The sequence below is a fragment of the Augochlora pura genome, chromosome 6, assembly GCF_028453695.1.
Source record: "Augochlora pura isolate Apur16 chromosome 6, APUR_v2.2.1, whole genome shotgun sequence".
NCBI lineage: Eukaryota > Metazoa > Arthropoda > Insecta > Hymenoptera > Halictidae > Augochlora > Augochlora pura.
In genome coordinates, this window is record NC_135777.1 from 7,492,522 (window position 1) to 7,514,343 (window position 21,822).

Genomic DNA, 21,822 nt, shown 5'->3' on the forward strand with positions numbered 1-21,822 from the left:
TGCTTTTTATGATGCCATCCTGCGTATCGAGTTCCCGAGCGAGGCGTTCCTCGTTGGCTACGGGGACGACATCGCGGCGGTCGTCACAGCCCGCGATACGGAGTGTGCGCAATATGGCCTCAATCAGATCATGAGGAGAGTGCAGGGGTGGATGGACGACGCTGGTCTTCGATTAGTCAGCGAGAAGACCGAAATCGTCGTCCTATCACGGCACAGGATTCCCACCCAGATCCCGTTCAAGGTGGGAGCCCACACCATTGTGGCCAAAGCCGCCATTAGGTACCTGGGGGTCCAACTCGACTCCAGGCGGACCTTCTGGAACCACATTCGGCAGGCGGCTGACAGGGCGGCGAGTGCTGCGTCGTCCCTTGCACGCCTCACGGGCCGAATCCTGCTGTGAGGACATAAAGGGCACCGCGTCTCAAGCGACGAACAATGGCGACTTCCCTCCCGAAGTAATGTGATAAACAGTTCCGGGAGGGGGTTCAAAGTCGCGAGTTGGGGAGCGGTTTTTTAGTGGGTAAGAATTCCACATAACCTGGGGAATACACGGCCCACCCCGCGTATCTTGCTGCAGATTTTTCCGCTTGCCTGCCCAAAAAAAAAAAATTATTATTATTATTATTAATATTTCATGTTCAATATTAACCGTTTATTTAGTACAGATTATCTTATAATTCTTAATTATGTAACGTGTTGATAAGGTTACAAAGGAAGGGACACAGTGTGTTAGCCAAACTCAATCTGGCTTTATTTTACAAAAGATGTCGCGTGGGTTCGATGAACTGCAAATATATATTAGTCGCCATGTTATATTAAGTTCCAAACAAGGCGTGGCCTTTTTGGGAGTCAAATCGGGGGTAGCGTTCCTTACCCCTCCGTTCGGTTTTTTTGGCGGGGGCGAAGGATATCGCTCACGTCATCCTGGTACCGCGCTGACCGTTCGGCCAGGCAGCGGTACGCGGCCGGCGGCATTTCCTCAGCTAGGTCTGCTGTGCACGTGCAAGTAATAAAGAAATAAAGGAATAAAGTAATTTCCGTACTTGCAAACGTCAAGGATGGTTTTTTCGCCAAATCCTTGGCATCTGCAAGCGGACAGCTCGAATAGTTATTACGGTCGCCGGCCGTGTGCCGCTACAAATATATTAATTTTCGCTCGATGCTGGAAAAAGTTATTTTAAAATTCTTTCTGTACTACTTTGTTCTCTTATAATGTTTAAAACTAGGGTTCGGTAGAAACAGGTACCTTCAGTTATGAAAAAAATTCTGTTTATATTTGTACGTTTCATCCAACGAAATATCTGTTTCCATGGAACTTTTACAGTAAATGAGCAATTTATTTTGAAAGTGACGTAAATCCATTTATTTTAAAATTCAGATATTTAATGATTTTGCGTTTGAATAAATTTAAATTTATTGCGTTCTAGAGGCTTTGCTGAAATGGAACTATATACAACATAGAAATGTAAATATTAAATGAGCTAGTTCGATTTTTTCGAAAAATGGCCTTTCAGGATACTTTCAAAATAAATTGGTTTAAATGTTACTGTGGAACAGGCATTTTAGAATATGTATATTAAATGTCCCATGAAAACAAGTTCTTTTAAAAAAATTATTAAAGAGGTGCCTATAAAATAAATAAACCAATGAATTGTTATGTGCTGAATTTATTAACGAATATTATAATTTTTGGCTTCTAACGTGTACAACTATTTATTATCGTTATCATATTATTAATTAAATAATGTTTAGCATCTGTAGCAATGTTTGAAAACTTCTTTTATCTTAATTAACGAAATATCTCTTTCTGCTACAGAAAAACATTTATTTCTAAATTTCGTTAATTATGGATCAGACCAAAATGATTAATCTCAAAAATTATTTTATGTCTGTTCTAATTGGAATTTACAATATTTTGTCTGTGAAATAATATTGTTGCGGACTACGGGAACCTCAGCCGGCACCGGTCATCCATCCGGTGTTCGTAACAATATTTTTAAACTGCATGATATTTCCACGGCAGTGAATCTATGAAAGTATGAAAAAATCCTTTTTTCAACCATTTTATGGCTTTTTAAAGTTATATATCATTTTCTCACATCAATTTGTCACAATTGAGTAAAAGCTAAATTGGTGTACCTCAGACATTACAAAATAAAATCAAAAATATCTGTTGTCAGAAAGCACTTCTGGGAAAATGTTCCTTGTCTGCGAAAAAAATAAAGAAAAATTCACATCTAGATTGATTAATTTTGAAAAATTATGTTCCAAGAAAATCGCGTTTAAAGTTCCACTTTAAGAAAAGTGCAATTGAAGAAATATTTACCTTTAATTTGCAATTCTGGATCCGTATATCAGTTTTTCATTTTCATCGTATAATTCATTCAGATTGCTGCAAGGCCTATAACTTGGATAATTGTTAGAATTTTGAAATGTCTTTTGAACTACATATTCTTGTAGCATTATAGATAGTGAAAAACGGAAAAAATCGACTTTTTAAAAATTCTTATCCGGAACCTCGCCTTAAATATTGATGACAAGAGAATAGAATTTCATTCCGACCTAAAAAGACTGCAATACAACCCGTAACTGAGCTTGAATCTTTAACAAAGTTTGAAATCTCTATCATGAGTTAGACTCGTCAAAATACATCGAGATAAATAATTAATGCATTGCCAACTGGTAGTCTATAAATCGGCTTTTTACCATGGCAATAATGGTAAAGTGTTAAGTAAACTATGTATATGAAATACATAAAATTGGTTCGTATGGTTTCACAGTTAAAACTATTCCCTTAATAAGTCCTTTTAATATTTTGAAACAATTTCATTCCATTCTGAAGAAAAAGAATTTACCTATACTGAATGGAATATTACAGTTTCTACTAAATAAGCAAATATCGTAATATTTTGGGGAAGAAGTGTAAGTTATCGAGATCTACAAAATTTTTTAAATTTTCGTTTCTTGGTTCAGAAACACAACAATTTTTTTATCATTTAAAGTAATAGCAAAATTAAAAATAAATTTCAGTCATTTTATAGTCTTAACAAAGTTATTGCAAACGTCGTTAAAAGTCGTTCGAATACTTTTTGCTAAGGGTTTCAGTAGTGTGTTTATAATATTGTCGCAGAGTGTATTATATGCAAAAGCAATATATCAGGCAAGCTCCCGTTCACCTGTAGCAACAGTGCCCTAAAAAAGGGTCGCGTGAAAGTGCAAAAGGGTCTCCCCATTTCCTTATCGAACACGGCTAACAACCTAACCCAGACCCGTTGCATTCGGCCAGCGAACAATCGCTCCCAGTTGCATACTGATCTCGGTTCCCCAAGCACAAAACCACGTGCGATTGAATCAGATCTATCGGGACAGGTGTTTTTCGCTTGGTATGTAGGTCGAAGTGTATTAACCTCGCGGATAAATAATAGTACATACGTAATCTTTGCGGCAAATACGTTTCTCACACTTTCTTCTCCGAACGTATCTCTGACTATCTTTGTCACTTGCATATATCTGTGGTATAAAAGATACAATATTCGAGATGAGAAATCAGATACTGCTGGCATAAGCATTGTTTTTAAATTCTTTTTCGTTAATATCAATAATTTTCCCATATTTGCTTAGAATTATATAACTAAAACATAAAATTTAATATGATGATCTTAATTTTAACGTTTTTAATATTGTTCGTTAAGAGCATTCGCCGATGGTACTACTTAACATTTTAAAATTGAATTTTAGGAATGAGAAGACATGGGTAACACTTTCCGATTGGATATTATAGTTGACATCTCATTTTCAATCGTGAATTTTGTTAGAGTAAGACTTTCGATTACTATTGCAACCTGTGCTCTACCGTTATATTATAGTCAAGCTGCGGTCGTTTTCAGCATAGATTTGGTAAATGTACAGGCTTATTAAAGTGTTCAATTATTTAAAACACAATGACTTCTTTCAATCTGGACTGAGTCATTTAAATTTTTTTCAATGACAGGGACACTAGAAAATAAGTTAAATGCTTTCTCTTAATTTTTGTCTTACTTAAAATAATAAAAAAGTAAAAAACTCTGTCTTTTAATTTTTTATCTGAGGCTATAATGAAAATTTAAAAAATGCCCTTCATAGATTTCGATTTCTTATATGCATGCCGACAATTTTATAGAACAGAAACAAAATCAAAATACTTATACCTTTTAATCATCAGTATCTCTAAGTTGATTTGTAGAGATATTTAACTGAGCTTCATGCTTTCATCGCCTCTGATCATCTTGCGCTATCCAAGTTCTCATTTATGATTCATTAATGACTCGTAAACAAAGCCGCGGATTGCATTTGCATTAAGGAATAAGTTATTAGGTTGGAAACTATGAAACGGGCGTTTTTGTTTTATTTGTGTTCAGCTGCGACGCCCGTTCATAGTTTCCAACCTAATACTTCAAGTGACCTCAAGTACCCTCATTTATCGAGTTTGCGTAACTTTCGAGGCGCCTCGTAGATTTTAAAACGAAATAAACTAACTAACAGTCGACAATAACAAAGTTTGTTTTTTATTTTCCTATTTCTTAACTAAGTTATCTTGAAAATTGTTTCTATCATTTTTCAAATTTTTATTACTATTCATTTCATTTATTTCACAAGATCATCTTAAAATATTCTCTATGTTCCATTCATAAATATAGTAACAATATTCGAACTTTAACTTGCTTAACTATTATGATAAAAAATATTGTCCGACTCTATATGTAAATATTCTTGAAGAAATAACTGATCGAAAGCAATAAACAAAATTTCTGTCAAAAGCAACAGTACTTCGTACTACGTTACGAGAAAAAAGGAAAAATATTATTTTTAAGCATGAAAAAAATAAATTGTCTGCCATAATTACATATTAACTGGCAGCATCTTCAAATTACGTGTTATTGGGTATGTATAACATAGTTATAAAACAAGTATCATTTTATTACAAAGACTAATGATAATGTTCCATTCAATGCATGTCCCACCCATGGTAGCTCTCCCCTACTCCATCGTTTGCATCACATTTTATTACAATTTCTGTCATACACAAAAATAATATTGTGTTTTTTGTTTTGGTAAGCGATTTTTTGTTGTAACTTGGATGAACCAATTCATAAACTGAGAAACAATTGTATAAATGTGTTCCATGCTAGTAAACAATCAGCACTTGTCGACGGTTTCATCTCCCCTCAGTCTATTTTATTTTTAGTCTGTACCGATGAAACGTGCAAAACAGTAAACATTGTGTCACCTTTCTATAAAAATAAAATAAAAATTGTCTTTGTTAAGTAGAAGCTACAGAAACTAGATAAACAATCATTTGTGTTGTTAAAAGTTTCAATGAATTGACAGTAATATGATAATATTTGCGAACTGTTTAAATAATTTTACTATTTTGTTAATTTCATTTTTTTTTAATTCAATCACTCGAACTCAATTGTCTAGTTAAGTAACGGCGTTGTGTATTTAAACATTTTTTATCCCTGCACACTTCGGAAATTGCATTTTGGCCAATTTTTTTAGGAAAAGTTGTCTACTGTGCGCCATCATTTCCACGAATGTGCAGCCCGGTAATAAAGGAAGAGTTTGCTCGCCCGCCGAACGCACGAAAATAGGTGTGCGTACGGTGATATTAGATTTGAGATCCGGCCTCATTAGAAGCAACACTGGCTCTTTCTTTCTGGTCACTTTTCTTCGTGCAACTAGTCCGTCGCCGCGCCGGCTCGTCTGATCTACGATCATTCGTTTTAAAGGGGCTTGCAACATACCGCCGACTCCTCTGAGGTGACCTCGACCCGAATTTTACCAATGGAATCGAAAATAGGATATAGTTAATACGTGTCGATGACATTCGAACGAGATACAAGTGATTACCAAGTTTTCTCAATTAAGTAAGCTAGCGGATTCTGTAAAAAAAGTTAGGGGAAAGTTTCCAGTAGCGTGCCACTTCAGATATTAGTTATGCTCCTTGAAAAAGTACAATATGGGTCAAATGATAGCGTGGCGTCTTGGTTCAATATTCCGGGGAAACGATCTAGCTACAGTGACTTACTGCCATAAATTATAGATTTAAATTATAAATCTAAAGATACTTACATTTTCAAATTCTCTAACAATTTCATAAAAATCGGTAAACCTTGTTATAAATGGTTAAGGATAAACTAATAAATCTAAAAATTCTTGCAGTTTCAACGTATTCTTGAAATTTTCAATACAGGTCCAGATAGTAAAATCGTAGCTTAGTTTTATTTATTGAAAAAAGAACATTTTTTCATTTAAAGCTTTGTTTTCGATAAAATGAGTTGAAAGATACGTTACAATCGCGTGTCTAGTAATACGGCGCCAAGTAGAATTAGTTTGTCATGACTAGACGCGCCACTTGATTCTTGCCCAATAGTATTATTTTATTAACATCATTTTTCTAGAATTCGGAGCCTTAAATGAAAAAGTGTTATTCTTCTTTCGACTTACAGTTACATATAGAATCAGTCCCTTGTCGATTGTACGATTAGTTACATGGCACCTTGCATAATATATCTGTCTTATTTATATCTTAAATTTTCTTTGGTTCTTCATTATTGCGATGCATTTATGCTATTCATTACCCTCTATTCTACACTATTTTTACATCTCTACGTACATATGTAATCATTCCGCACGCAGTCACGCATACATTTACTCATTCATTTACATACTCCTGTTCGTATACACGTTCGTTCTTGACAGGAAAGTAGTAGAAAGCAATTTGTACTATTTGCCGCAATCCAAATCAATCGCAATGTTTCAAAAGTCTTGTCACATTATCTGGTAAACTTGTTTTTTTAATCTCTGAAAGAATATCGATTCTTTTGGTTCGATTTAAAAACAGTTCTTCTATTCTTCCTCAGAGTTCGGTATACGGGCTGTAGGGGAATATACACGGTGTTCCAAAAGTTACTTAGGGGTTCCTAAGGTCATGTGAAGTACCTTTGCTTATCGAATATACAATCCGCAACTCTGTTTACGAGTTATTAAAGAAAAACCTTGTCCAACGAGAGGCGAGTGAATTTGCTCATTCACTTTTTATTTAAATAATTATTGTGAAAATTCCTTTGTACTTGAAGAAAGATTATTTAGTTATGCATCGATGATCAATCTGTAAAAGTTTTAGATGCAGCAATTGAAAAGAAGTTAATTGTTCAAATTAACATGAAAAACACTATATTCTATAACTTTCATTCATATAATTTTTATTTAAACAAAATCGTGTTTAGATGAATTGTCTAGATAAATTTTTGATCAATTTGATATTTTTTTTGATTATATCGAATAAAACTTTCGTTAATCCTTGTCTTTTATCCATCATCCGAATAAAATTTTGCTCAACTCTGTTAGCATTTTTGGTTTGTGTTGAATGAACGCGATATGCTAGTTCACTAATGAGGGAAGCGTTCGAGCGGAAATGTTCGAACGATGAAGGAGAATGTGAACTATTTTGAAGCGAATTGTAATTGAAAAGAGTACATTCTATAATTCCTGATCTCTCATTTTAAAACTATTTAAAAAGTATCACCGTCACAAATGCTAAACACATTTATACACTAACAATAAATTCCATAAGACATGTTTTGGAAGTGAAGAAACATGCTTCGGTGTTTCATAATTTGATCGGACCCTCAGCTTTTGTGAAACATTTAATTCAAGTCTGAAATTAATGTTAGCATGTTAACTGTTAAATCACAACGTCAAGAAATCTCCATAAATTCAAATTTTTCAATAAATTGACAAGTATATAGGAAGATTCTTAAAAGTTTCTGATCTTGTAGTTTGTTTTTTTTTTGCCGTCTATATCATAAGTACATAAAATCCGCAATCTAGTAATATTTGTTTAAAATACACTAAAGTAATGTAACTGAATTTTACATGAATATGCATATAATTGTATAATTGTATAATTGATGATAATTACATGAGTTCGGTTTGGTATCTCGGAGTTCAATTTTAAGTGAATCATAGGCCATTAATTCACGGAGAACGATGTAGGTGACCAGTACGCATTTGGCAAATTTTCCCTATAGATATTACATTCTCACTTTGTAGTCACGCGATGAGTCTAGCTAGCGATCACTGGCAGCAATATGCATTATCAACTCCCATTACCATTGGTATAGATCGTCGCTGAACACATAGTTTTATCGTGTCGCGGAATTTTTTGTTCTAAGAAAGTTTTGTTCGGGTTCGCGACGTGCTACGAACTCTTCCGAAATAACCTTGACCCATATACCTGGTAATCGATCATTGAAGGTAGAGTTTTGTGAATATTTCATTGTGTGTTACGAGGTTCCCTATAAAAATGGTAGATAATGGCTTGTACGAAATTAAAGTTCTATATGAATAATTATAACTGTGTCCGCAAAATATTGGTGATCTTTTATGCTTGTGAAATACAAGATTACTGAATTATGAATTGAAATAATTTTATAATGTAAAATTGAACTATATAAAACATAAAATTATGTTTATGAAACATTTTATAATATAATATTAAAATATATAAAATATAAAATTATCTTTGCGAAAAGTTTTGATGTAATAAAGTGTTTCTATCATAAAAATCTCGGGGATTAACTTGATATATCAATTCATTTAATGTTTAATTAATCGTGCTGAATAAATAATGTTTAATAAATCCATCGAACATTTGTCACAATCGCTTACCTGTCGGTAGTTTGTCAATCAAAATTTTGTTTCTGATACATGTTTCAAAAAATATGATTTCGCACTTCTTTTATGAACAATATTTATTTTGGATAAAAATCTGTTGTGCTACTAAAATTTTTGATACTGGATGAATGAAATTCTCGGCAACATTCTCCCATTCATATTTTGAAAAATCGTACATTTTGTCGAAATTTTTTGTTAAAGTTTTGTTTTATCACCAGTGACAGATTGAAACCTAGATTTGTTCTCGTTTAATAACTTGTTCCTACAAAATAGGATACTATTTTAAGAGAAATTTCATTGAAATCTATTTCAAATTAATTCGACATAATTCTATTTCCAAGTGCTTGTTTTCTAAGCGCAGTATGATGCTATTCGTGAAGTTTGTGCAATATGATTCTACTTAAAATTAGAGGTCCACATAGCACCATTATAACCGAAATTCAATAATATTCGAACTTGGCATTGGGTTCTGTATGATTCTACTTCGTTGTATATGACTCGAAGCTAAATTAGTAGAATTAGAAATAGATTTAGATTAGAAGGGAAATCAATCAATTTTTTAGTTAATTATACTGATTCTAAATAAAATCATGTGACGTCCATTGTGTAAATAGCGTTTTTCAAATAATATCATATTGAATTATTTTTTACACATTTTTGTGTGAAATTTCGAAATAGCATAATATCAATTCACTTACGTAGGTTTAAATAGCGAAAAATTTTGAGGGTTGAAGACGCGTAACGTGGAAAAAATGATATTTATTCAATACTTTTTAATCACTGTACAAATCCTCCTGTATGTTACTTAACCCGTTGGCGATGGCGTGCATCACCGGTGGGGCAAACGCGTTTGTTCCGTGGGGCGGCGTGCAACACCATGCATCACCGTACAATATAGGTTTATTTTTCAATTCCCAACATTATAAATAGACATTTAATATTAAAAACATAACAATTCAGTATAAAAACATAACAATTCAATATTATAAACATAAAATAATTATTTAATTTTTTTTATGTAATTTTTGAAAACATGGTGGGTAGAGTGCCGGTTGGCCCTTACATCGGTTACAATATGTTTTTACTTTTTTCCCCTTATTCGCGGCATACTACCTACCTTTTATTCCAGACATACGTTTATAGCATTCTTTATATCGCTGTCTCGTTTTTCTCGCGGGTTCTTGGAACATCTGTAGAAAATGTCTAAGTTGTTTGGGCACTGCTTCAGTTTCAGATTGTACATTTAGGGGTTCTACTTTACTGAGGAGGTAATCGATCATTTTTTCGCGGAATTTTAAAATTTTCATACATTTGGTACCCCGTTTTCTATGCATGTACCAAACATTGACGAGACAAGTCCCGCATACTAATTCGATTACTATTTTTCTATATCACTTTACCGTTCTGCGTAGACGACTATAATAAGAAGATATCTGATCCGATAGGTCAACCCCCTTCTTAGCTTCGTTATAAAGGAATACTATGCCCGGCTTTAATTTATTATTTCTACCCTAAACAATAACACATTTGTGGTTTTCAGAAGTGCCTAGCATGCATGTCGGCCTTTTATCCGTTCACTTGAAAAATCTAACACCGCTCCAATGTTGAAAATACATGAACACAACCCGTTACTGTTTCCGTTTTGCCCGTAGCGGGACAAATTTTTTATTAATTTTTATTGTATCACAAATGTTCACAGAATTGCGTGCGATGGTAAGAATTCAAATCAGATCTCTACTATTTGAGTAAAATTAAATGAAGTATTCCAAAATTAGGGCTAAAACTGGTCCCGTCAGGTTTATTTAACATTTATAGGTATAATCAAATTGATCTTGGAAACTATAGCATATCAATGTATTAGTTTAAGTCTACGGAATTCACTGAATCTAACAGAAATCGTATAGCTTTCGTAGTTTTGTTATAAATTGAGGTCAAAGTTGAAAGATTGCGATTTTTTTCAAAATCGATTTCCTCAAAATACTGAGGATGATAGACAAAAACTGATTTCAAATTCGTTTTTAGCTCGTCGAGATCTATAAACATCGTGTAGTGATTATTACAGCGCAGGAATCGTATCGAACAGCGTAATCTGAGGCGCGCGCCGCCTCACGGGGCGGACCGTGAATTCGAGCGCCGCCCCACGGAGAGAACTCTGAAAATCGGCGCCGTCGTCAACGTGTTAAGGTCATGACATTGGCAACAAATATCAAAGTCAATGTTATTGTTCCTCCTCCGAAATATTGAGCCAAGTTCAAAAAATAGAGATAACCGATTCGACTCGTGGAATGTTCACGTGAAAATCTAAGATCTTATTTGCACTCTGTTTCAGATTATGGCGCGGTTGAACCGGGCCAACGCGAGAGGACAGACGTAGGCACGGATGAAGCGCAAAAAGGATAACGAGGACGAGGAGGAGGAGGAAGAAGAAGAAGAAGAAGAAGACGAAAAAGACAACGAGAAGGAGGAATCAGAACAGGAAGAAGAGGAGGAGCAAACAGAAGAAGAAGTAGAAGTTGTCGTAAATCAGAGAATCACGATCGAGGAAGCGCCGAGTATAACAAACGAGAAGACCGCTCCAAGAGCAACAATAGCAGTCGAGAACAGGCTGCTAGTATCATCTTGGTGTGGTGCATTTGATGCTAAACAGAAAGAGGCTCGAGGACGACACAACGCTGGCGGACGGGGAACGTAATGGGAGCGCCGTGGTCACGGGCCCGGTGCTATCGTCGTCGACGTGCACGGTGCCCTACATCGGCGCCGACCAGGGCTTCGTGTTCGAAGGTGGCGGCCCGACGACGCTGCAGTGGGCCGGCGCATCTGTCTCAAGCTGCACCGGTGCCGGAGGAGGACCCCTTGGAGTCGGTGTCGGCTCAGGAACCGGCGGAGGTGTAATCGGTTTAGGGGTCAGCATGGGCGGAGCTGGAGGAATCGCCATAATTGGCGGAGGTAAAGTTGGAGGATCCTGTGGAGGAGCAGGAGGTGGAGGTGGTGGAGGAGGTGGTGGAGCAAACAAAGAAGTCCGTTATGCTCCGTTCTCGACAACTGTGGGTTCGGCGAGTTCCGTGGGGCCGGTGAACTTACCGGTGAATCTTCCGCCGCCGCCTTTGCCACCGCCACTGCCACCGCCGTTGCCGCCGCCGCCGCCGCCTCTGCCACTGCAAATGCAGCAGCAGCGAGCATTCTCGAGGTCGATGACGTCTCTGCCGCCCGAGCCGTTCATGATCATGAGGTCGAAGGCTCTGAACCGGCGGGTCTCGATCAACGTAGGTGGCGTGAAGCACGAGGTGCTGTGGCGCACCCTCGAAAGGCTGCCGCACACCCGGCTCGGCCGTCTCAAGGACTGCAATACCCACGAAGCGATCACCGAGCTCTGCGACGACTATTCCCTTATCGACAACGAGTACTTCTTCGATCGGCACCCCAAATCCTTCAGCTCCATCCTGAACTTCTACCGGACCGGCAAGTTGCATCTCGTCGACGAGATGTGTGTACTGGCGTTCAGCGACGACCTCGAGTACTGGGGCGTCGACGAGCTCTACCTGGAGAGTTGTTGTCAGCACAAGTACCATCAGAGGAAGGAGCACGTGCATGAGGAGATGCGCAAGGAGGCAGAGTCCCTTCGACAGAGGGAGGAGGAGGAGTTCGGCGAGGGGAAGTGCGCGCAATACCAGAAATGGCTCTGGGACCTCCTCGAGAAGCCGACAACCTCGATCGCCGCCAGGGTGAGTTGCGTCGTCAATGATCATCGTCCGTGTTTGGCGTGTCTCTGGCTCTCCTTTTCCGTTTTTTGGAGATCTATTCAGGTCCCGTAGAGACCCCGCGATCCGGAACGTCGCGTCCTCTTCCACAGTGTCTCGTTTCCGCGATCTCGCGGTACCGGGTACACCAGGTGGGACAAAAATTGGAATGGTATTCTGAGATCGGACTCTGGGGCAGCGGAATTTGAACTTGAGCCAAGAACACGGGTTGTCGCAACAACGCTGCGTGTCATTTGGCATTGAAGGACCCTCGAACCGCTACTGTGGGTCGACCTTGTTGATCGTGTCTCAAATTCTTTTGATGTTTCATCGTTTGGACCTAGTTTTCCCGGTAATAGGTTCGCGCTGATTCGAGTATGCGCAATTCTCTTTCCTTTCTCACTTTCTTTTTTGTTCACGGTATCTTCGCGAATCTTATAGAACGATTTTTTATTTGCACCTAGGACTGCATCAGCGGTCCTCTCCAATTTCGCTGAAACTTGTTTGCAATTTAGAATTTGGTACCATGGCTTTCTTCGTTGAATTTGAATTCGTCCAAATATATTTGTAAAGATTGTTTTTATCAAAATATATACTTGGTTAATAACTGTGTATATACTTGGTTTGGAAAACATTCTCAATATTTTCTAAAAGTAACAGTTAAATTTCTTAATTTGTGCTCCTTCATGGATTTTCTAATTATCAAGTTTTACAATCTTTCTATTTTTTTCTGAAACTTGATCAAATTATGCCAAACAGCTTTAGTATTTTTCGCTCGTGTCAGATATACGTAACTCTTTTAGTCGGCACTAAAATGGTTAATGACTTCTAACTGTACCTGTGAAAACAAACTTTTTAAATTTGTACCTGTTTGCAGGGAATACAAATCTGAAAATAGAACCCTCAACTTTGAAAACTATTTTCAACCCTCGAATGTATAAATAAACACCGCTGAAAAAAAGTACGTCGAAAACATTTACGAGTACTGTAATATATTGCACGGAAGTTTGTTCGGAATTGGAGAGGATCTTCTGCGTAACAATCCTTGTATTTTCCGGTTTGTTCACCTCGGTACGATCGGTAAACCGATTCTTCGATCTTTTGATTTCGTTCCGCGGCTCTTACATTTTATCTCTCATCTCGGTTTTCTGTTGTTTAGTTTCGACTCGAAAATTTCCCAAGAGTAAATGACTTTTTTCTCGCCGGCATATAACAGAGAAATCGTTGTTCTCGGTGAACGACTGACCGGTAACAGTTCGCGTTCACCTACCACGAAAAAATTCCTGTCGAATCTGTCTACTAATCTACTTACGATATCTCCACGTTTACAGTTTGTACTGGAGCCTCGGTTTGACGAAAGGTATTACCAAGTTGATAGTAGAAAACATTGGTTCGACGTAGCTCACGTATTAACATAGAGAAAGAAAGTAGAGAACGTTTGCGACGTATGTGATATTTTGACATTGATAACACTGTAGATCGTTGGCTCGGATAGCAAATCGTCTGATCGGGTTTGGATCCTGGCTTTCTCATCGTTCTCCGGCTTCAGGGTTATTGGAATTGCTTGGGAACGTGAGCGGATAATAATAAGAAATTACGAGATGTTGGTTGATGTTACAGGGGAACGTTAGAAAATCGTGGTAAATTCGATCGGTATGCACAACGAAATCTTTTGAAATTACTGAAATTTCATGAAGTTGTTTTTCAAAAGTCTTTAGAGGGGAATGATTGCTATTGAGAGCGAAAGACAGAACAGCTTAACGAACCTACTTTATAATTTTCGAAGATAAATTAGCCTTTTGTGAAGAGCAATTGCGCAGTTGCATTGTACTGAAAGTTATGATGTAAGGAAATTAGGATTGATCCATGAAATTCGAGGTCGAAATTACGTTGGCAAAAGTCGATGTTCGTCACGAAACGTGTATCTTTCTGTTTCCCACGATTTTCGTCGGGTTAATAACGCGCGGCCAATTATCTCGCATCAAAGCCAGATCGAAATCACGTGAACCGAGCATAGTTGATCGATTACTCATTAAACAGACTCTAATTAGAGAAACTCTCATCTTGTTACATAGTATCGACGCTTTTGGTTCATTCCATTAACCGAACTTTACTCGCTAGATGAGTACCATGTAAATATGTACATGTACATATACATGTAACTATGAGCAACATATGTACCTATGCGTGTATATACAGAATGGCCGTAGAGAAAGAGAGTGAGATGCTCCGATACTCTGACGTGGATTGTAAAATAGAAAACTAATGTTACGTCGCCATCGAAACGGAAAGCTGCGAGAAAGGAAAAAAACGAATAATAATATCGGAACAGATACCATAGCAATCGCCGATCGTGGTTCGCTATCGTCGCCCGGTTGTGTCGATGTCTGTAATGTGTATTTTATTTCTAGGTGGTGTTAACCGACCCGTGTACTAATCTCATTTAGCCTTTGAAAAGAAAAAGAAAAATTATGAAAATCCCACGTCTCGAAAACCGGAAAGAAAAGTCAAACAAAGCCAAAGAAAAGCAATGAGAAAAAAAGATAATCAACCCCCCCCCCCCCAACCCTCCCCCCCTAGGGCTATGATACGGCCCACTGATGATAATGGGAGTGCATAATACGCGATTACCAGGTATCACGAAGATTCTTTCTCGACACCGCTCCCTGTGAGATGTCATAGTAACTTCGCTACCAGCGAATTCAATTCGATGTGTGCGAGCGCGTACCAACACGCATGAAAAGTCGCGCGACTAACCAGAGTTCGGGTAGTAGTAAACGAACGAAGAAATATAAAGAAATGTCAAAGACGAGTCGAACTAATTTCTCTATCAACCGTACGAACAATCAGCAACGGATGACATTCCGTGGAGCAGACGAATCCGACGTTTGTTCGAAAAGAAATGTAGTGCCGATGCATACAATAGAACGTCCCTTCGTAGTCTAATTATGCACGTGACACTAGCCTAGCCTGACACTAAATAGCGCGTGCGCTCTTAGATCTTAGCGAGCTCTCTTAGAGAACGATGTTTCTTTTCGGCCGGACACGTCGAATTCGTGGGCGAATAACCGGCTGATCATCGATTACTTTTGTTCGATTACAGTAAATAAGGCACTCAGGCGGCGCAGTTTCATAAACAGTATACTTACACACCACAGACAATACACATTGCACACACTGTTGCTCTGTGAATGAAACATGATGCGGGGTAAAGAAAGCAGCACCTGTGTCCCCACCGAACCCCTCACCCTTTCTCAATGACAACATCAAAAAAGAAAAAAAAATAAGAAAAAAAAATGAAAGAAAAAGACAGAAATGTATCTCTGCGCCACGTTCACCAAATCTCTCTCACACCGAACCAGTCAGATCTCTTTGAACCCCCATTTGTCTATTTCCTTGTTCACAATCTTCGTATCTTTACGAGTTCGCGAAGATCCCGAAGATCGCGATTCCGGATCGGCCTCTTTAAAACGTAGCTATCGCTTTTTCGCGCGATCGGTCTCGACCGCAGCATGCTGAACGCTTCAACGGACGCCGCAAACTTCCATAGTTCCGTAGAAGTGTCCCCTGAAGACCTCCTTCGGGCGTCTACTTGTCGCTAACGACCTAACGAGGTGGCGAACGCGCCGGACCCGCGAACCAAAGTTCTACTACAGGGCCTGACCCAGCTAGCATCCTCGAGACCACCGACGTTTTTCCTATTCTAATTCTCCTTCGCTCTTCCAACCATTCCTCTTCGCATTGTCTGTTTTAAAAGGTCGAGTTTGCCCGGACACTTTTGAAGTCTCCATAACGACTTAACTTGGAATATCGATTCGAACGCTGCACTAATCTTGGAAACATTGTTGAAACGTTTGTTCTTACTTTGGAGTGCGCTTGTAGCATTCAGAGATGTCCATTCTGGGTCCAAAATTATGAATTTATTAGGCTGTAACAGTCATGATTTATTACAGGCATTATTTGTGACAATTATGAAATGTAAAAGCTCGATAAATCGTTAGATCAGCTTACCCGATAAATAATGTGAATTTCCTCTCACAGTTTTGAAATACAGAAGCACCGTCACAACTAAATGGATGACTCAAGGTTGTGACTATGTTTTCGTATTTCACGAAGGAAACTTGCGTTACTTACGTGTTGGTTGATATATTACGGATTTTTATGGAAAATAACATTTATCTCCACTAATTTTTAATTCTTTGAAGATTGCTATTGTTTTGCATTTGTTCTAATAATTTCGACTATAAATGCATGAAATATGCAGCCTGGTGATCATGAAACAGACATTAATATATATTTGAGAGTATATTTTGTCTTGACTCTTTGTAACTCTGTGTAACTTTGTTGTCACTTGATAATAGGGTGAAAGTGTCTAGTTCCGCAATATCTCCTTCGTAATCACGATTTTTAATTGTCACTTTCACACAATTTTTTTTTTGGAACTGTGAATCCGTTCTTAATTTATATCTAGACGTTGTTATATGCTGTTTTCGAGTTAAGATAGTGGAGACGGTTACTGTGTTTTGATTAATTGTCGTACCTAAATTAATAAATTATATTTATCGAATAAGACATATTAATTTTGTCTTCCTCTTTTACATTATTTATTTTTTAATACAATCAAATCGAAATTATTGATGACAACATCACAATAACTATCTTCGTTACTTTGTGTAAATTTTTCTATACCGTTATTAAAAACACGAGCTGCAGAGGGTTAATTGTTTGATTCTTAAATATCTTTGTATCAAGTATATAAAAAGTAATGAAATACCAGGATGGCTAACGATTTTTTATTCGTTTGAAAACTATTTGAATTTAGTCTAAGCAAACTAATTTCGAGAAATGCATTGTTACGAGCTGGGCCAGGTATTTATAGGTTTCGTCGACTGTCTGTACTTTTGTTCATGGCCTCGTTGGGTTCACTACCTCGGCGGATCATTACCTCCAAGTATATGTGCAAGGGTTTCTCCTTAATGCGTCAATATTACAGAAACTATTGATTTTCCACTATATTTAAACCGCGTAAGCTTAGTCGGTCAATAACTGCGGCTACTTCAGAGAGCGGATGGGTATAGTAACCGACGATGGAAGCGGAAAGCGGTTTCTTAATTGGTCGTTCGTCAAGATTGCTTACCAAATCGATTGTTCATTTCGAAAAGGATACTTACCAGAGTCGATGGAAGTTGGACTAAAATTGGCTTAGTCGTTCGAGCCGATTTTCGAAAATGTACAAACATTCGCGTTTTAATAGTAAAAGTGTACGGAATAATCGCGTGTAAATATGATTTCGCCACACTTTGGTATTCACGAATATTTAAGCGTTTCCAGTTTCTCGAATATAGTTCAATCTGTACAGGGTGACTTCGAAGTGATATCAAAGTAGCTGCGAACATGAATTTTGAAGGTGCGAAATGTATTTAACGAATTAAATTGGAAAAGAGATTATGGTTACCGGTAGTGAGCGCTCGTAAAAACCTTTATCGATCTTGAATACGAGCATAAATTTCATAATACTTGAAGTTATTCTGTATATCATAATAATTGAGTCGCGTCGGAACTTAAAAGGAGAGGTTCCCAAACGTGACACTCACTTTGTGATAAGATTTTGCACAGCGGTAGGGCTCGTAAAACTGAATCTAATGATACCTAGTGTTGGATGCAGACGGTTTATAGTTCTTGAGATATTTAATGTTGAAGTTTTTGTTAACAGAGTCAGAAGGATAACTAAATTTCGGTGTTTTAACGGGAACAAGTGTTCACATGTGCTGGTGGAATGGCAGAAAGAGAGAACATTAGGAACGCGAATGAATGGGTTCTACTGTACAAAATCGTCTTGTTACAGATGATTGTATCATATTCGATCGAATTGATTGGTTTTCGTCGAAATGTATTAACTGACTTACACTGACATAGTGTCAAGCATCGCGCGCGATGCTGAAGGATCGAAGAAAATAACCGTAAAATTAATTTAATAATCTATAACAACGTGCTAGCGTTGATAATCGTCAACCATTATTGTTCGTATATTCTTCTTCTTCAAATGCATTACATTGTTCAACATACTCTTTGAACCAGAGTTTAGCATTAATCGAATTAATATTTATGTACAATAATCATCCGCATAAATTATTTTAATCCAATATTTTATTCGGACAAGAATTATTGATTAATATACATAAATTATTTTATTTATTTATTCGAACAATTATTTATAATGAGATTAATCGATGATTGTATTTGTTTCTATGTAATTTTATAAGAATATATTGATAGGAATGAAGAAAAGATAATTATAAAAATAAACATGGACAAAATGAATCAATGAACCATGAAAAAGACCCGTTATGAATGAATTCTTGTATGTATAAATTTTTATTCAAATGTATTCTTATTTGAATAAAATCTTATACTATTTATTCGGTAGTGTTGAATCAAATTTTATTCTCTGATCTTTATTTTTTATCCGAATAAAGTGGATCTCTCATTCGCCGGTTTTATCGGACAAACTAAAGAACTGTAGTACAGACGTTGTTGTTCTTATTTTTGTGTCCGACGTAAGTGCGAATCGATACCGAGACATATGAAAAATTGACTAGAGAAAGAAGTAAGATAGATGCACTGTAAGGTGAATACCCGACGAGTTATGCTGTTAAAACTTTCACTGCAGGAAGTTGCCAAAGTACGATTATGTGCTTGTTGTTTTAGGTGAATCACCTCGTGTCGGGTGTGTATAGCTTTTCGCGACTGACTGCATAGTACGCGGTAGCGACTCGTAACTCAATTAAACGATAGGAGTAAACGAACTACGATAGAGAGACAGGAAACGCGGACAAAGAAACTATAACTGTCAGCCATTCATAGTGCTTGGTGTTCTAGAAATTCGGGAACACGGAGGACGATGACATTGAAAAGTGATTAAATCGAATAGACACGTTCGTCTAAATTCCATTGAAACTCCTCGCGTGAGATGTTCCTCGGAAATAAAAACGATAAAAGTTTCGATTCATTGGATTATATTTAAAACAAAGTTCGAGTGATACCGTGATAAATTATACCGACATATTTATCACTTGCGAAAACTCGCTTTTTATTCATTATAAATGAAAAATGCGATAACGAACATGGTGGGCGATTTTGATGTAGCTACTCCAAGAAACTTGTAATAATTTGAGAAGTGAGAACTCAGTTTTTATTAATTATAAACGAAGAATGCGATTACGAGCAAAACGGGCGATTTCGATGTAGCTTTTTCGAGAAACTTGTAAATAACTCGAAGAGTGAAAACAATGTTGCAAACACCGAACGTTCGATGTTACGCCTTTAAATAAGTTGAAATATTGAAACGTCACTGTTTGGTCACTTATTACGTGTTACCGTTTATCCCCTATAGCAATATTATTTACAGAAACACGCTTTCTGAGAGCCTTTGTAAATTTTGCAAAATTAAATGATCCATATTCTTTGGAAATATTGAGTCGTCGATTTACTATATAACTAATTAACCTATTACTATTTTTTATACATTTATTAATGATAAATAACGTCTGAACTCAATATAAATTGTAACACCGGGTCAGTGTTAATTAATTCTTTATAGGATCCATCGCAAAACTGACTCGACCAATGTAAAATTAAGTAATACATTTTTTCAATGCACGCAGTATTAAAAAGTTCTGCAATTATTATTTTTATACGAAATACAGCATCTCAGAATTCAATATTGTTTCCTTATTTCAACTTGTTTTTGGGATATAGACCTTGCTTTTGATTAGCGCCGCCTATTTCGATTCACTACGGTGTTTGCGTTTCACGTTATTCTGTTGGCTAATTTTTCGAGATTCATAAGGATTTCCTGTCACGACATTAAAAGGGCACGTAATAGTTAACGCGTAAACTCGAAGGTCGTTTTCCGCATGCAACGGCGATACTATCGCGTCACGCTCCAGTTTAATTGCCAGCTAATTATTTTATTAGGCTCACGTTTTCCGGCTAGACAGAAATCAAATCTGATCCTATATACTGTTTGTTGTTACCACGTTCATGAAACATTTATCGACGTTCCGTTGAATGTCGCATAAGTATTGTTTCCGTACCAATTTTTCCGTCCATGCAATTCTCTTAAATTACTTCGACATGTTTATCATTTTGTAAAGAAATCGTTTGTCATCAACAGATTCGTAACATCCAATATATAATCTTCTTGATCAGGTGCTACAATGTTTTCAAAAAGTAATATGAGAATGTCAAATAAATACATTACTTTTTTTCATGAAATTAGTATTTTATTTATATTTACAATTAATTTTTGGTAGAGGTTTCTTGAAAGATTTTCACTCGGTTCAAGATTGTATGTTTATTTGAAACTCTAACACAGTTAATAAGGAATGAAAAGAAATAGGATATTAACACGTTGACGCCGGCGCCGATATTCACGATCTTCTCTGTGAGTCGGCGCTCGAAATTTATAAAAATTAAATAATTATGTTAAGTTTATAATATTGAATTTCTATGTTTTTACTATTGAATATCTGTTTATAATGTTCTGAAAATAAACAAATGTACGCAGCCCACGGGTCTAACAAACACGCATGACCCACCGGTGGGTCAAGCCGTCGTCAACGTGTTAATACATTTAATTAGTGTGAATACAGTTAATATTAATTACAGTAAAAATATGGACGAATATTGTAATATGAAGTTTACTTTTAACTAATAATGTATATACACAAGATTTTCTGAATTGTTAACCTAAATTGCATAATTTGCATAATAGGTGCGTCATGCACGTGCGACGATTTCTCATGGGAATTTCTAGTGTCATGCATCTTCGACGGCAGTAGAGATCACATTAACATAATTGTTTAATGTCATTTAATGCACCTTACAAAATTGCATAAAGTCGTTTATAGCAATTTGCATTAATTCATTTAATTGGAAGTGTTTCTAAATTGATCGTACACGCACATTCGTAACCTTTCGATTATTAAGAAATTCAGTAAGATTCAAAATGGCGCTGTATTCCCCGGATTAGTTAAAATTTTATAATTTCTTTATATTTATCGTTTTATTTCATGATTTAAAGATTATTAATTATACGTAAAAACGAGAAGAAATTTCGTGGACCAGCGAAATTTTTAGTGTATTTCATTTTATCTATAAAAGACCATTTTCGTATAATTCACTCGGAATGTTATATGTCTTTTATTTCATGGCTCTTACAATTAATTTATTTACAATCGCATTTACTTGCCGTTATCCAGTCGATTGCAATTCGATGCACTAATCTATGCCGCGCAATATTTTGCCACGTCTCATGAGTTTCCTCGAGTTTGTAATTGGTTGAGGTTTGTCTAAGACCCTACGA

The 21,822-nt window shown here is 36.8% G+C and overlaps 1 protein-coding gene across 1 annotated transcript in view; it reads left to right on the forward strand.

Moving 5' to 3' along the window:
- Positions 1 to 21,822, forward strand: part of Shab (Shaker cognate b) — a 145,129-nt gene that overhangs the window by 9,750 nt on the left and 113,557 nt on the right. The window contains exon 2 of the mRNA XM_078184436.1: positions 11,048 to 12,440. Within this exon, the coding sequence (XP_078040562.1) occupies positions 11,355 to 12,440 (1,086 nt within the window). The 5' untranslated portion in view covers positions 11,048 to 11,354. The remainder of the gene's footprint in view (positions 1 to 11,047; positions 12,441 to 21,822) is intronic.